General features: G+C 42.3%; 1 protein-coding gene across 1 annotated transcript in view; it reads right to left on the bottom strand.

Moving 5' to 3' along the window:
- Positions 1-1,073: 1,073 nt before the first annotated feature.
- LOC137423803 (leucine-rich repeat transmembrane neuronal protein 1-like) overlaps positions 1,074-17,593 on the bottom strand; it is a 640,601-nt gene continuing 624,081 nt past the window's right edge. The window contains exon 5 of the mRNA XM_068111319.2: positions 1,074-1,621. Within this exon, the coding sequence (XP_067967420.2) occupies positions 1,570-1,621 (52 nt within the window). The 3' untranslated portion in view covers positions 1,074-1,569. The remainder of the gene's footprint in view (positions 1,622-17,593) is intronic.

Below are 17,593 nucleotides of genomic sequence, written 5' to 3'. Positions count from 1 at the left end.
AACCTCTTATGTGAGCCATCAAGCCCCCATTTCTCACATATCCTTCCTGAAACCCCTTCTGTGAGCCATCAAGCCCCCATCTCTCACCTATCCTGCCGGAAACCCATTCTGTGAGCCATCAGGGCCCCCATTTCTCACTTATCCTTCATGAAACCCCTTCTGTGAGCCATCAACTCTCCTTCCTGAAACCCCTTCTGTGAGCTATAAAGCCCTCATCTCTCACATATCCTTCCTGAAACCCCTTATGTGAGCCATCAAACCCCCATCTCTTACCTATCCTTCCTGAAACCTCTTATGTGAGTCATCAAGCCCCCATTTCTCACCTATCCTTCCTGAAACCACTTCTGTAAGCTATCAAGCCCCCATTTCTCACCTAACCTTTCATCCAATTTGGGCTCCCACCCTCCTCTATCATACCTTTTCCCAATTCGTACAATAGACATTTTCATAAAGTAGTTATTTCAGTTTCAGGTGAAATACATCACTTCACATTATTCTTTATCCGAAGGCAGGATGCAAGAGCGGTGCCTATGGTATTCTACAATTGCAGAATGATAGAACCCCACGCTGACGTAAGGTGGATATATTCTCCTTCGTGTTTGTGAGAAAGCTGGGACATTGGGACTGTGAATGTTTTGATAATGAATGAAGTTGTTGGCCAGTTAGCCAGCTGGTCTCCGGAGGAGGTCCAGGTGAACCGCCGGATGTCACAAACATGATTTGGACAACTAGAGCCCCCTTGACGGCAGTGCAGGTACATCCTTCCTTCGTCCGATAGCGTTCCGTTCCTCAAAAATATTTGGTTTAAATCAACCACAGAACATCAATCCATTTATCAAAATCACCACAAACATTATCCTCATTCAATTTATAGTGAGAATAGGAGCAAAGTATTGCGTTTAGCTCGTTTTACTTCAACACTAGATGGCTATTTTAAAGAATCTGCAGCACTGAACAAGAACGACTCATGGAGGAGTCCATCTTGTGGCATTGTTACTCTTTAACTGAGCTGTTTCAGCATCCTCCTCTAATAAAAAAGTGTTCTAAACACCGATCCAAAATGACATCATGCATACACTGCTTTCTCATTTAAAAGAAAGTACCATAGCCAAGTGTGATGCAAATTGGATTACCCAAAACCAAACCATCATGGCGGTTAATGGTGTCACGGGAGTCACGCAGAACCTTCAAGGCCACGAGCGAGGCGTAAGGCCTTCCTTCGTGCTGCATCGCTCAAGTGCACACTGGTAATGTGACCAAACCACCACAATGATGCCAGGAGACGAACGCTTCATCAACCCAGTTTGTGTCAAAGGCGGTTCATCGCTTCCAAAGGTAGTGGTCGAACAAGTGTTCAGGTTCAAAACCAACGACACCGCCTGAAAATCCAAAGCGACTCCCCACCATTACCCATTTGCACACATTTTCCTCATGATTGCTCTGTGTATTTTTTTCATACAGCTTGTATTCCACAGGAAATGTTCCCCTCAGGATAATAAAACATCAACTGAAGAGGAAGCTGCCATTTTCTGCCAGAGCACGGGCGTTCTCATCGGATACAGGCCTATCTCACGACGTCTGTCCACCGTCGCCATTGCTCTCAATGCAGATGCATGTGTCCCTGCCAAAAACAGAAGAAAGAAAGAAAAGTAAACATCGGCGAATAAGGAAAACATGCTTTTTTATGTTGAAGGCTCCAGTCACGGACTATATCGTCCTCATCGTGGCCAGGCCTTAAATAAAATAACTGCATAAAGAGAAATAACAGAGAGAGAGAAGGTGAAGGTGAGGAGTGAAAATGAGTAAGAAAGTGTATGATGAAAATTGTACGATGTTTGTTTTGTAAGAAAGAGAAATTAAAGCTAGGCCGGTAGCGATAGTTTAAGTGAGACAGAACAGCAATCCTGACATGGAGAGTGTAAGATGATTCCGGGCACCACTTTAACGCTCCTAAGTCCGAACGGTAGTACTGCCCTGAGCGGTTGCTGTCTACAACCTACTGCATAAATAACCAGTCCAACCGGATGGGTGTTTTTTAGAAGACCCAATCTCCTTACTGGATGGTCGTTGGCTTACTAAGGGAGCTCATCCCCCTTTAGCAGGTATTGTTTTTAGTCTTGCAGGTTGTCACACTCCCCGCTGACAAAGCCAGTGAGGGTAGTCGGTTTAGTCGCTGACGACCCGACCATTCAGCAGGTAGGGTTACATGGTTACATGTTACATGGTTCAGGGTTACATGTTACCAGTGGCAGTCACGAGACCGACCTGACTGTAAAATAAGGAATAAGGAAAATAAACATACAAACATCATCATCTTAAAAGCAATCTCCAGACCAACATGCACAGAACAGAAAACATGTGAATGCGCCATCGAAGGAATAAAGCAAAATGGCCATCCTCTTCATTTTCCAACAATATGGCTTTTTGAGCATTTTATGCAGCTCACACTTAGTAGGAGAAACACCATTAGGAACAAAGTCACACGTGAACGTGCGTGTACGGGTGTCTGTGCATTTGGCATTTGATCCTCCCAAATGATTACGCATCCATCTGAGAATGCAATAATGAATATCGTGCAATAATGAATATCGTGCAATAAAGAATATCGTGCAATAATGAATATCGTGCAATAATGAATATTGTGCAATAATGAATATCGTGCAATAATGAATATCGTGCAATAATGAATATCGGCAATAATGAATATCGTGCAATAATGAATATCGGCAATAATGAATATCGTGCAACAATGAATATCGTGCAATAATGAATATCGTGCAATAATGAATATCGTGCAATAACGAATATCGTGCAATAATGAATATCATGCAATAACGAATATCGTGCAATAACGAATATCGTGCAATAATGAATATCGTGCAATAACGAATATCGTGCAATAATGAATATCGTGCAACAATGAATATCGTGCAATAATGAATATCGTGCAATAATGTAGTAGACAACTGCTACTGCTGTCTCAACAATGGATGGAGGTCCTTAATGCCAAACAGGAAATCGGAGCTGTCTCCCTTGACATATCACATGCCTTCGATATGGTCTGGCACCCCGCTCTGCTCACCAAACTCTCCTACTATGGTATCCATGGAAATCTCCATACATGGCTTGCGGACTTCCTCTCCGGTCGCAGTCAACATGTGGCGCTGAATGGATTTCTCTCATCTCCCCTTCCTGTTCAGGCAGGAGTTCCTCAAGGTAGTGTTCTGGGCCCTGTGCTTTTTCTGGTCTTCATCAATGATCTCTCTGACTCTCTGGAAAATCCTATCTATCTCTTTGCTGATGACTCTACTCTCTGCCGCTCCATTCCACATCCCTCAGATCAGCAGTCTGCAGCCTCTCCTCACTCTCTGCAGACCTGGACAAAATCACAGACTGGTCAAACAAGTGGAACATGTCTTTCAATCCTGACAAATCTCACACTCTCAATATGTCTCTCCGAAAAGATCGTCTGGAAAACCCTCCCATTTGATTTATCAACAATCCTCTCCAAGAAGTTCTGTCACTCAAGCTTTTGGGTCTCACTTTCTGCCATGATCTTTCCTGGGAAAACCACATTTCCAATCTGGCCTCCAAAGCCAGTCGCCGACTGGGCATCCTCCTTTATGCGAAGGCCTTCCTTGGCACACCTGAGCTCCTCACCCTCACACAAGGCTTTCATCCGCAGCTCTATGGAATACTGTTCTCCCCTCTGGGCCGGTGCCCCTGCCTCACACCTAGCTCGGCTTCACGCTGTTGAAACCAAAGCTTTCAGAATCATTGGAATCTCCTGCGATGAAGCTAACTCCGAGGGCCTTTCACTCACTCACCGCAGGCAGGTAGGTGGTCATTCTGTCTTCTACCGACTCCGCTCCGGCCTTGCTCCCTCGTCTCTGTCTGTGCTGTGTCCCCCCAAATATTCCTACAGGTCGCACAAGATCTGCCAGCAACCCTCTTATGGTTAAACTGCCAAAATCAAGACTCTCTGCTCACCTTCACTCTTTCATTCCTCTTTTTTCCCGTTTCTGGAACAAACTCCCACACTCCCTTCAATCCCACGCCTCCCTCCAGGGCTTTAAAACAGTTGTTCACCACCATCTCTTATCTTCCCCCATCCAAAACTTTGATCATTTGTACCCCCGTTAATTCATCCTAGATCCACTTTTTTTAAATTCCAACTTTTTTCCTGGAAGTCCTAGCAGTGTTTTATACCTCCCCCCCCCCCCCCCTCTTCCCGTGCCTCCTCCCCCCTCCTGATCTCCCTGTTCTCCGCTGTTGTACTTGTGTGCTTCCCACTCTCCCCATCTTGTCTCCCGCTCCCTTTATCTTATGTTTTATGTGTCAGTTTGTCTTTTTGTGATTAATGTCAGCTCTTACACGAGCCTCGATCTTGAATACAAAAAAAAGAAAGAAGAGAATATCGTGCAATAATGAATATCGTCGATGCCTCCATTGCCCTCTTCGTATTCTGGAGGTTGTTGCTGTCTTGTAGCCCTCGCTAAGCCAGACTTCAGTTGGCATTGAGGCAACAGCAAGATGGGCTACTGCCGGCGTCGATTGGCAAGTGAATCATGATGCAGGATATCGAAAGTTCGTCGGAGTGGAGGCATTCCAACATGTGCTCTTTTCAAACTGACGATGAGCGAAACTCACAGTTGCTAGATGGCCGAGTTGGCGTGTGAAGACGATAAAGTTTGACAGGTCGACCCAATGGCGCTTGGCCAAAGTGTTTATCTGACGAAAGAAACTCGACTGAGTGCGCAGGAATTCGTTCAGGGTGCCGGTGATGGCTCGCCCACTCTTCGCGAAGGACACCGTGGGTATTTAACGTCCGACAACAAATTCCGGCAGACGAGACACCCAGGTTTACATCCATCTGAGGGACAGCACACGCATCGATGAATCTCACCTTGCCCGTCAAACAATGGGGTGACGGTTTATAGCTGTGTCGGGATAGCCAGCTTAGAGACCGGTGTGGATCAGACCAGGCAAACAATACATGTCTCAAGTGTAACTTCGAAAGGCCATTGTCTAACATAATATAAACCGATTTGTTTTCCTCAAAGACAAGAATAATTTCTGCAGACATTATTAGCGCCGCCACCGAAGGTGGATGGAGGTTGTGTTTTCATCCATGTCTGTTTGTTTGTGGACAAAATATCTCAAAACGTTGAGGACGGATTCGGACGAAATTTGGCAGACATGTAGCGTATGTGACAAGGACGAAATGGTTAGATGTTGGTGAAGATCCCGATTCGGATCCGGCTACTAGAATTTTTTAAGTGATTCTTCACCATTGGGAGATTGGGACAAAAACGATACATAGCAGGATATCTCAAAAGGTTGCGGATAGATTTGGACGAAACTTGGTGGACCGGTTGGGTGTCTGACAAGGACAAATAGATTCGATTTGGGTGAAGATCTGAATATGGATTCGGATAAGAGAATTATTTAATTATTTAAGTGATTCTTCACCATTGGGAGATAAAGCTAAAACTATACATAGCAGGATATCTCAAAAGGTTGCGGATAGATTTGGACGAAACTTGGTGGACCGGTTGGGTGTCTGACAAGGAAGAATCGATTCGATTTTGGTGAAGATCTGAATATGAATTCGGATAAGATAATTATTTAATTATTTAAGTGATTCTTCACCATTGGGAGATAAAGCTAAAACTATACATAGCAGGATATCTCAAACAGTTATGGATGTATTTTGACATAACTTTGTGGACAGGTTGTGTGTCTGACAAGGAAGAATAGATTCGATGTTGGTGAAGATCTGAATATGGATTCGGATATGATAATTATTTAATTATTTAAGTGATTCTTCACCATTGGGAGATAAGGCGTAAAACTATACATAGCAGGATATCTCAAAACGTTATGGATGTATTTTGACATAACTTTGTGGACAGGCTGTGTTTGTAACAAAGAATAATAGATTCGATTTGGGTGAAGATCTGAATATGGATTCGGATAAGAGAATTATTTAATTTTTTTAAGTGATTCCTCACCATTGGGAGATAAAGCTAAAACTATACATAGCAGGATATCTCAAAAGGTTGCGGATGGATTTGGACGAAACTTGGTGGACAGGTTGGGTGTCTGACAAGGAAGAATCGATTCGATTTTGGTGAAGATCTGAATATGGATTCGGATAAGATAATTATTTAATTTTTTAAGTGATTCTTCACCATTGGGAGATAAGGCCAAAAACGATACATAGCAGGATATCTCAAAAAGTTTTGGACAGATTTGGACGAAACTTGGTGGACAGGTTGGGTGTTTGACAAGGACAAATAGATTCGATTTTGGTGAAGCTCTGAATATGGATTCGGATAAGAGAATTATTTAATTTTTAAAAGTGATTCTTCACCATTGGGAGATAAGGCGAAAAACGATACATAGCCGGATATCTCAAAAAGTTTTGGACGGATTTGGACGAAACTTGGTGGACCGGTTGGGTGTCTGACAAGGACAAATAGATTCGATGTTGGTGAAGATCTGAATATGAATTCGGATAAGATAATTATTTAATTTTTTAAAAGTGATTCTTCACCATTGGGAGATAAAGCTAAAACTATACATAGCAGGATATCTCAAAACGTTATGGATGTATTTTGACATAACTTTGTGGACAGGCTGTGTTTGTAACAAAGAATAATAGATTCGATTTTGGTGAAGATCTGAATATGGATTCGGATATGATAATTATTTAATTTTTAAGTGATTCTTCACCATTGAGTGATATGGCCAACCAGGCGGAGGTATGCTCTCTACTGAGTGCCGTTCTAGTTTAATTATTGTATTTATTTTCATCAGCCACCACAATAACTATCTTTACCACAACTCTTCGCAGTGGTTGTATCCCCAATGCAAGTCAGGAGCCAAAGCTTCCCCACTGCTCGGATTCGTCAGGGCAGTGAGGTCACTATCAGAGTGCCGATCGGTCCCCATGGACCGGCCCTTTCCCTCTTGTCTCTGTCTCTTTCTCGAACCGTGTCATGGCCCTGACTTCGTGAAGGAGGGGGTTCACCATCCTGGACGTGGCGGATCTCTGCGACGCCACCGGGCGATTGATCGGCTATCTCCGTGTTTGCTTGAGAGAACTGTCCGGGGCGATACAACAACGAAAACTATCTCCAACAATACCAAGGTGCATATATATATAGTTGGCTGCAGTCACCTGTATTCCATTAAATCAAAAACATTCCAAAGTTGTAAATTTTAATCGATGGCATCCATAAAACTTTGTGAAAACTGTTTTTGAACCAGCTCTGTTCCAATCAAAACTCTCACTTGCCGACCATAGTTGTTTGCAAGTTGGAAAACTAATTTTTTAAAACTAATTTAAAACTAATTTCAATAATTTTCCGTTACATTTTTTGGTGAAACATTCACAGTGTTGAGTGAAGCGGTGATAATGGAGTGGGATGGTGGAGTGGTGCGTTGGTTTGGTAGAGGGGGATGGATTGCGCACATGAGCATTGGACACAAACAAATGAGTTCAGACATTTTGGATTGTTTGGAGAAGTCCACAGTGAAGCTGTTTGTGGTGAGAGAAGGGATAGAAGGAGGTAGACTTAACAAGACATCACTCGGACCTTGTAGGAGACAGGTTGAAGAGCTCGTCCGAGAGACGAGCCAGATGTTTTCCAGATTATCTGCGGATCGATACACATTTGCTGTCAGCCTTGTGAAATAAAGTGAGGTTGCTCCTCACCTCCCGAAGTGAGGAGGAGCCAGTTTAGCCTCCCATGTTTGAAAAAGCAAACCACTGCCTCGCCCCAGGATTTCGTGTGCCAGGGCCGAGAGAATGTAAATGATTGGCACAGATGTGAGAGAGAGAGAGAGAGAGAGAGAGAGAGAGAGAGAGAGAGAGAGAGAGAGAGAGAGAGAGAGAGAGCGACAGGAGGGATCTTACTGCTCACACCCACTCCTTTGTTCCCCCTTTTTCCCCGTTTGCTGCGGAACTTCCTTCCAGAGGCTGAGACATCCCACACTTCCCCCCAGGCCTTCAATTTGGATGTAGAACACGATGTCACATCACCTCCCCCTAATCCTTACCTGCTAGTTTTTGTACCACCATTAACCCGATCTTACCCAACACTCTTACTTGCAAGTTTCTATGTTCTTTCTCTGTTTATCCATTGCCTTGCTTTGCGCATCTACCCGTTGCCTCACTGCTCCATTGTATGTTGACATTTTGCCTTCTGTCATCTCACACTTCCCTAAGCCGAGCTTTAGTGTAATTTTTTTTTAAGCAATCCCAGCTGGGATCCATATCTTATGCAGAAGAGATCAAACACCAGTCACCTTGCTATAATTCACCAAATGTCTGTCTGTCCGTCTGTTCCCAGGTACCGCAAAAACGGCTGAACCGATCGCAACTAAATTTTGGGTGGGTAATCCTGGGACCCCCTGGAGTAAAATAGGCTATACTGATTTTTCAATTAGGAATTTTTTTCCAATTTTCCCAAACACGATGGAATAATATTTACCGATATGAACAGTGATATCGCTTTTATTGAAATTCTACAAATATTGTTTAGATTTTGATGATTTGCGTGTGATATGATTTAACGGATGTTTATATAAATCGTTTAAAATAAAATAAAAAGCCTTCAATTTCTGATATTTTGCCTTTTCATTTGGGCCTCCCAATTGAAGCCCCGCTCCCAGGGTGGGTACCGTTGCTAGTTTAGAGAAGGCAACTTTCAGTCCCAGACATTTTCCTGGAGCAAACTGGAAGGTTCTGTAGTTCTGATGTGGATCGTTGGACCTTTAAAAGAATATATTCACAGGAGCAAATTGGGTCAGAGTTTGAACTGAAGAAGTTGGATCAGGTCTATGAGGGAAGATATATCATTTGCATAAATCTGAGTTAGAAAGTTCACCGATTTGGTTAGACCGACATCTCACAGAAGGACTTTACAAAAATACCATCACTGGTTGTGTTGTGGCATATCCCAAGCAAAATGACGTGATGGCAATTTAAATCACCACAGAAGAAGAAGAGAGAGTTGGGATGTGGAGTTACTCATTGGTCCATACTCGCAGAAAGTTGTAGATGGAGTGTTCTTTGCAAGGTGGGGGTAATCAAACAAACTCTCTGCCAAAATCAAGACTCTCTATTCACCTTCACTCTTTCATTCCTCTTTTCTCCCACCTCTGGAACAAACTCCCTCACTCTCTTCAATCCCACTCCTCCCTCCAGGTCTTTAAAACAGCTGTTCACCACCATCTTTTATCTTCCCCCATCCAAAACCTTGATCTTTTCTACCCCCGCTAATTTACCCCATATCCACTTTTTTGAAATACCGACTTCTTTCCTGGAAGACCTTGCAGTGTCCATGTGTTTTTTTTAACCTCTCCCACCCCCAACCCTCCTTCCCACGCCTCCTCCCCCCCAAGCCATCTCCCTCCCACAGATCTCCCGATGTCCCTGCTCTCAAATGTTGTACTTGTGTGCTTCCCCCTCTCTCCCCATCTTGTCTACCGCTCCCCTTATTATACAGTCACGTGAAAAAGTAAGTACACCCACCCCATGTAAAGTTTTGACTTTTTCAACATATTTCAACATACAGCTATTTGATCTTCATTTCAACAATATTGATAGATAAAGGTGATATAACATAACAAATATCATGAAACATTTACATTTTGTAGTCCATTGTATAATTTAAATAAACATAAATGCAAATTTCGCATGTGGAAAAAGTAAGTACACCCCTACATTTATCACTACTTCAAATACCTAAAATTAGAATCAGGCGCACCAGCTCAGGTGCAAATGATTAGAACATCGTTAGAGAGGATCTTGGAGGAACATGCCTTACTTAAACCTCAGACATTTAGTTTGGTTTGCTCTTTGTTGTTGAAGTGTGCGGCGTCACCATGCCTAGATCAAAAGAGCTCTCTGAGGCCTTCAGAAAGAAGGTTATAGATGCCTACGAGTCTGGGAAGGGATTTAAAAAGATCTCCAAACAATTTGAAATCAATCATTCGACTGTCCGGAAGATCATCTACAAGTGGATAAGATTCCAAACAACTGCCAACTTGTTCAGGCCAGGCCGCCCCAGCAAGTTCAGCCCAAGAGCAGACCGCAACATGCTGAAAGAAGTCTCGAAGAACCCCAGAATGTCATAACGGGACCTACAGGTAGCTCTTGCCACTGTTGATGTCAAAGTGCACGAGTCTACCATCAGAAAGAGGCTGCACAAATTTGATCTACATGGGAGGTGTGCCAGGAGGAAACTTTGCTGTCCAGAAAGAACATCAGGGCAAGACTAAAGTTTGCCAATGAACACCTAGGCAAAGACCAGCACTTCTGGAACAAGGTGCTCTGGACAGATGAGTCAAAGGTAGAGCTATTTGGCCACAGTACCAGAAGACATGTTTGGCGAAAACCAAAGACAGCATTTGACCACAAGAACCTGATACCAACTGTAAAGCATGGTGGTGGAAATATTATGGTTTGGGGCAGCTCACCAGCATAGAATCCACTATGAATTCTTCATTGGACCACAGGGTGCTTGAGGATAATGTGAGGCCATCTGTCGGAAAGCTGAAGCTCAACCGAAGGTGGACCTTGCAACATGACAATGACCCTAAACATACCAGTAAATCCACCAAGGAATGGCTGAAAAGAAAGAAATGGAGGGTTCTGGAATGGCCAAGTCAAAGCCCAGATCTAAATCCCATCGAGATGTTGTGGGGGGATTTGAAACGAGCTGTGCATGCAAGAATCCCTTCAAACATCGCACAGCTGAAATAATTCTGCATGGAGGAGTGGGCAAAAATTTCTCCCAGTCGATGTCAGAGACTGGTAGACAGTTATAAGAAACGCCTACTTGAGGTTGTTTCTGCCAAAGGGGGCAATACCACCTATTAGAGCCAAGGGTGTACTTACTTTTCCACATGTGAAATTTGCATTTATGTTTATTTAAATTATACAATGGACTACAAAATGTAAATGTTTCATGATATTTGTTGTATTATATCACCTTTATCTATCAATATTGTTGAAATGAAGATCAAATAGCTGTATGTTGAAATATGTTGAAAAAGTCAAAACTTTACTTTAGGTGTACTTACTTTTTCACGTGACTGTATGTTTTATGTGTCAGTTTTTTTTTGTGATTAATGTTAGCTCTTTCACGAGCCTGGATCTTGTATAGAAAAAATAAAAAATATAAATATAACAACTTCAAGGGGCTAAAGTGTAACGTGAAGCAAGGGATAATCTATGGGGTGAGGAGGAGTTAGTGGAGAGCTTGTGATACAGAGCATGGAGTTTTTATATATAAACAGTGATGTCACCTCTGGGGTGGGGCCATGTCTATCAATAGGCAAAATATACTTTTTTCACTTATAAAATGTTTTTCTCTGCAACTGCATGTCCGATCAATGTAAAACTTTAACATAGGAGGGCCCATGGAGAATTTTTTAAATTAATAACTGACGTCTTAGGTCACATTGTATGGCAGCTATATTATATGGACATCTTTTTCTCCAAACCGCTCAACGAATAATAATTGAAACTTGGCACATGTCATCAACTTCCCATGGGGTGAAAAGGGGGAAACGATGATGTCATCAGTGAAGTGGTATTCCTGCCATAACAGGTTGCATTTAAACCCTTATCCAAAAATCTGAAACTTCATATATCTGATCAACGGCCCGGAGTGAGTGAAGACAGTCCTCCAATGATGGAGTTCCATAACTTTGAGAGTAAATGGAATGGAAGTTGAAAAAGTGTGACTTGATATGGCAGCGGCTAAAAGCTTTAGTATAAAAATATATAAAATGCCACACACAATATAAAGTAGATGAGAAAGCACGGGAAGTTAAGCAGAATTGTATGGTTGCAACTCTTACTTATTGATGCAGCAGACCAACACCTCAACAAGATACACCTGGACAAGCTTCTTATTGGAACAAAACCATTAGGAGCCAGAACTATGCTACACACTTCCAAATTAATTTCCTGACCTGCAGAATAAATAAATAAATAAATAAAATATGCAATCAATTTCTATACACGGTGGATAGAAAGTAGTTGCTCAGCATGGACTAGTTATAATATATGTAAATAGCACATTTTATGACATTGAAAACAAAACTACATTGACAACGCAAATATTTTGGCCACGGTGTTGCGGACTGGCATGATGCGCGGCATTTTCAGCAATGGCATCATACCGTGAACTCTTGATATGACATCCTGGTGAAGATGCATTATTCTACCATAAAATTCAAGCACTTGAATCACAAACATGAGGTTTTGCACACATCAGTGCAAATACAGATGAGATATACTTCACAATGCTAAGTATCAACACAGGCAAGGCCGACCGAAGAGCCTGGGCAGTGAGTCGTAGAGTCTGATCCTGGATTTACACTGGGAGCAGGATGTCCAAGTTGATGTTATCGTTCGGCCATTTTGAGTATTGACACTCATCAGTGTGATAATGTCAGCTTGAGACTGGTCTATCCAGTTGGTATTACTGGCAACATGTAACAACTCGAGAGTTCATAGAACACAATACCCTGCGCAGCATTCAAGTATATACTTCAATTTGAATAAAATGTTATTGATCGTGAAAAATAAAAATCAGGAAGTTTAGCACTACTGAAGCAGTCTTGTACACCAACGACCTTTACACACTGTAATAAGACGACGTTGAGTCACAGTGTAGGAGATGGAGGCTTTACTTATCAACATAGAACACGGCATCAATCAGCATCGACATGGCTATATCAGCGGCCTCTTCTTCACCCCATCATGCTGTGTCGATATATAGCATGGTTCTTGGAAGTATCATTAGGCAATTTGTGTTCTACAGTGTTCAAGTATATAATTCAATTTAAATAAAGGTTTAAAGGCATATAAATAAATTAATTCTGGGTTTCACCGCCATTTTACCCAGTGTCTATTACATCACCCTACCTGACATGTTGCATTAGTTCTATGTGCCTGTTGTTTGTGTCCTTTACAACGTCATTAAAAATGTAAGTCGGGATGAATTCAGAGCCAAAGTACAGCATTCCAATTCATGTTCAAAATGCAACATTTGATTTAAGCACGTTCTTCCTCGATTATAAACCAACGATCATAAACTGATCAGACGGGCATAGACCAATTGTTTAACCCCACGTGCGTGGGGTAATGCCAAATGCATCAGCAGCAAGTTTACTTTTTTTAGCCAATGAGAAGATTGCGTTTTAATCAGCCAAGCATAGTGGGCGTGGTTTCAGTGTGTTTTGGTTTCCATTTTCATATAACGTGATGACCGCACTGTTATGGTTCGGTTGCGATTCGGCTGCATTCTGTAAATTATGTCTGCAACATAATCAAACATTGTCAGTGGATGGCATTCATTTGACCAGAAAGTTACAAGAGCAAAGACAAAGGAAGTGGAAGAGAGACAATCAGAAAGCATATCACACATGTCACATGTGCACATTACTGTTCTAAAAGCATGTTCCATGCGCCATGCATAAAACCACTTCCTGCCACGCATAAACCATTTCCCACTAACCACGCACATAACAATTATAAAAGCATCTTCCACGTGTCACATGTCATGCATAAAGCATCTCTACATGCACATAAACCATCCCCCATTGAACCATTGCGCATAAATGCGCATAATTGCGCAATAAATGCGCCATTACCTCCTCCCTTCAAGCCCCCTCCCTCCCACAGATCTCCCGATGTCCCTGTTCTGTACTGTTGTACTTGTGTGCTTCCCTCTCTCTCCCCATCTTGTCTCCCGCTCCCTTGATCATATGTTTTTTGTGTCAGTTTGTTTTTATGTGATTAATGTTAGCTCTTACACGAGCCTCGATCTTGTATACAAAAAAATAAATAAAAAAACCCATGATCATTCGAAATTCTTTTCATGGGCGTACTCACGGTTACGTGGGAGAGAAAATAGAAAATAGCGGGAGAATCAAAAGAAAAGCAATGCATATTCAATAATTTACAGCACTCAGACATTCCCCCTTGTCCCCTACGTGATAATTACTGGCCTCGGATGCCTTATTACAATGACTTATCACCTTTATACTCAGAGTGGGGAGAAAAAAAGCTCATATTCATTGAAGAGTGGCGAGACAGAGGGCAAAAAGGCAATGCACAGCAAATAATGGGGTGACGGGCAGATAACACCAGGCAAGGGAATGAATTAATGAATAAGAAAACAGGAGAACGAGGAGGGAATGAAACAAACAACTTGCAAATGAGAGGGTTGGAGATAGTGTTGGTTCTAATGAAGATGGAAAGATCCTGAATATGGATGAAGGATGATATGAGATGCTGGTGTCCTGCCAAATTGAAGTCCTTGAGAGAAGAGTGGGATTGAACAGCCTCAGAAAGGCAGTTCACATGAGAAAAGAGGAACACAATAATAGTAGTGTGCAGTAAGTCTGGATTGTGTGAGTTTAAGAAGAAGGGGCTTGAGGAAGAATGCATCTGGAGAAGCTGGGGAGAGTCAGAGATATGAGAGCACAGAGGGAGCCAAATCAGAGGAGAAGTGGTTAAAAAAAAAGAAGATAACATGCTCTGACCAGTCAGTTTTGCGAGAGCATCAGGCCTTGTGCTTTGACCTCATCGCGGAAGATGGCAATGATGTCGGGAACTATAGATTCCACAGAATTCAGAAAAGAGATGCGATGGGGAAAAGGGGGTGAAAGGGGTAGCCCATGTGGCAGAGCGGTGTACCCCATTAAGGTGTAGACTGTAGACAAAGGCCTTGTAGGCTGTGGGAACTTCTGATTATTGAAGGAATGACTGGAGTCGCACCTGGCTTTTGTGCCAGCTTTGATATATTTTCAGTCCCGCAGAGGTCATGGCGGGTGGTGAAGCTTAGACGTTCAAGAGACTGAACCTCTTCGAGTGGCTGACTATGGAAATCGATAGGCAGATTCATTTGATGATCGTTTCAAAGTGACAGGGTGCGAATGTAAGACTTGTCGGGGTTTGAACGACAGGTGATCCATATTTGTCAGACCAGAATCTAATCAATTCCAGATCAGCAGAGTGACTCGGGTGCCGCATGATTGCCATTGCCCATAATGAGTATCTATCAGCACCTTCTTTACTGTACAGAATTTAAAACCTTCCGGGCATTAGGCAACTTTGAACAACTAACTCTCTTACAACATATTGTGGCTGAAGATGCTTACACGTCAAGTTGCCCATCGTGCTCCCGGAGTATACCCCCTCCATTACTCCCAGAAATATCATTCAGCACTGGTAGAGTGAGGTTTAAGCCCAATATTCTGCTTTAGTTGCTTACGTCGTAAATATATTCCCCCTTAAGTACTTTTCACGACAATCAAATTTTACTTGTGTGTCCTGGATTTTTTTGTTCTTGGATCAATTCTCATTTTTCCACATTGCACCTTGTCACCTCCATTCTATGTGGTTTTCAAAGCAGCTTCTGTTGTAGATATTGCATTACCTGTTAATGCGCAGTACCTTGACATCTTGACTCTTTGAAATCCAACAGAACTTAATCAAAGGAATACTGCAAAGAATGACACTTTGTTCCTTGGATACGAATAGATTTAAAAAATCTTTCATTTAGATAGAAAAACCTGAAATATCACCTTTTGTGTGTCTCCACATAGATAGGAATGTTTTTATTCACTTGGATCTAACACCTCTTGTTTCACCTGTAACTAAATCTTCGGAGCAAGATTCCCCATAATCCTCACAATGTTTCCAAAATTACTTAACAGTGGAACCATACCCCAACCTAAACCTTGGTCTTGTGCTATTATCACCTTGCATGTTCATTAGTGCAACTCCGTTTTCAGGTGTAACAGTCTCTTCGCGTAAAGTACAAGCATGGACCAATTTCCATGTTCAGTAACAGCGGTACCGCATAACATGTATCACCCAAACTCAATTATTTTGGCCCTTAACTTCCAAAAGTCTGACACATGGTGGTGCATTGCCAATGCACTTATTTTTGAGCTGTCCAGCCTGGGTTTGATTCTCTACTCGACTATAAACTGTCGGACTGGTGCGTCAGAGTTGACCATCACATCAACAGCATATCCCAGGCCTAAGACGATGGTGCATGTCAGCATGCTGAACTTGTGACCGACTCTTGGTCCAACATGCATATGAGCAAATGAACTCCCTTTGAGGATGTATCCAAATACTGTTCTTGCCATCAAACCCATCATTGATCTGCATTCTAATTGGATAAAAAATATTCTGGTTCAGTAAACAGGCCTTTCTGGTAATGCATCAAAGGCAGACTCGGGTGGCGTCCGCCCTAATTCTGGGAGGTAGGTGGTTCTAACCCCAGCAAAGTCATACCAAAGACTAAAAAAATAGTACAGTATGTGCTGCTTCCTCACTTGATACTCAGCATATAAAAAGGACAAAGCACGAATGAACAGCAATATGTTGGCAACCATTGCACATGCTTTGTTGGCCTCAGCCTCCTCCTGTTTTGAAACTCCATGTAAAGTGCATGAATAGAAATGATGATCTGCTATTCTCCAGTTGGTTTTGATCTCGTTCGTGGATGTCAGAAGGTAGATCAAAGTCAGCCTAGGTTCGAAAGTATCTACCTACCTTCATTTTTATAGGATCAGGTTACAAGGAAAAGGTCGTTCTCATATCTTCGTTCCAAGGGCTCTGCTAAAGATTGAAACGAAACTGCAGACAGCCTTCGATTGCGGTCAATTTATTGTAGCCTCATATTGTCTGCTATAGTTGGAAATATTAATTTCCACATTATTTAGGGCAAACCTATAGGGCACTGCCACCTCGATTAGCAATGCCACCCTTTCCTATATATATTTGAGAACCATGTCTGTTCATAATGCCTTGTTTTCTTTGTTGAAGCTCATAGCTTCCCCCATCCAAAACCTTGATCTCTTCTACCCCCGTTAATTCACCCCAGATCCACTTTTTTTTTGAAATGCCGACTTCTTTATTTCCTGGAAGTTCTAGAAGAGTCCGTGTTTTATACCTTTCCCACCCTCCCCCACCCCCCGCCTTCCCATGCCTCCTCCCCCCAAGCCTTCTCCCTCCCACAAATCTCCCGATGTCCCTGTTCTCTACTGTTGTTCTTGTGTGCTTCCCTCACTCTCCCCATCTTGTCTCCCACTCCCTTTATTGTATGTTTTGTGTGTCCGTTTGTTTTTTTTGTGTGATTGATGTTAGCTCTTACACGATCCTCGATCCTGTATACAAAAAAAAAAAATTCAGCTTGTTCATTTCTAATTGTGGACAGTGTACGATACCGCAAAGTTATTGCAACACTGGTACTGCGAGCTTGTAGGTAAATTTGATTTGCTTTCTTGGAGATAGATTCGTTTTTGTTAGGATTAGCTGTGTTCTGCATCGGTATTTCTTGGCAATTTCTTGTGCGTTTGTGATAAACATGGTAACCTAACTTTGACCCACGCGTTCCGTTATTTCAATCATGCTTCCTTTTCTCAATATTCAGTTACCCCACGTGAATTGCGAAAAACGGAGTTAAGCGCTTGGTTCACTTTGTCTCTCTTTCGTCGGTTTATGATAGAGAAAATACTTAATTTAAATTGAATTTTATATTTTGAA

Source organism: Myxine glutinosa, chromosome 3, assembly GCF_964187855.1.
Source record: "Myxine glutinosa chromosome 3, kmMyxGlut1.1, whole genome shotgun sequence".
NCBI classification, from domain to species: domain Eukaryota; kingdom Metazoa; phylum Chordata; class Myxini; order Myxiniformes; family Myxinidae; genus Myxine; species Myxine glutinosa.
Note: the sequence above shows the minus strand (reverse complement) of the source record. Positions and strands in the feature narration are given on the sequence as shown.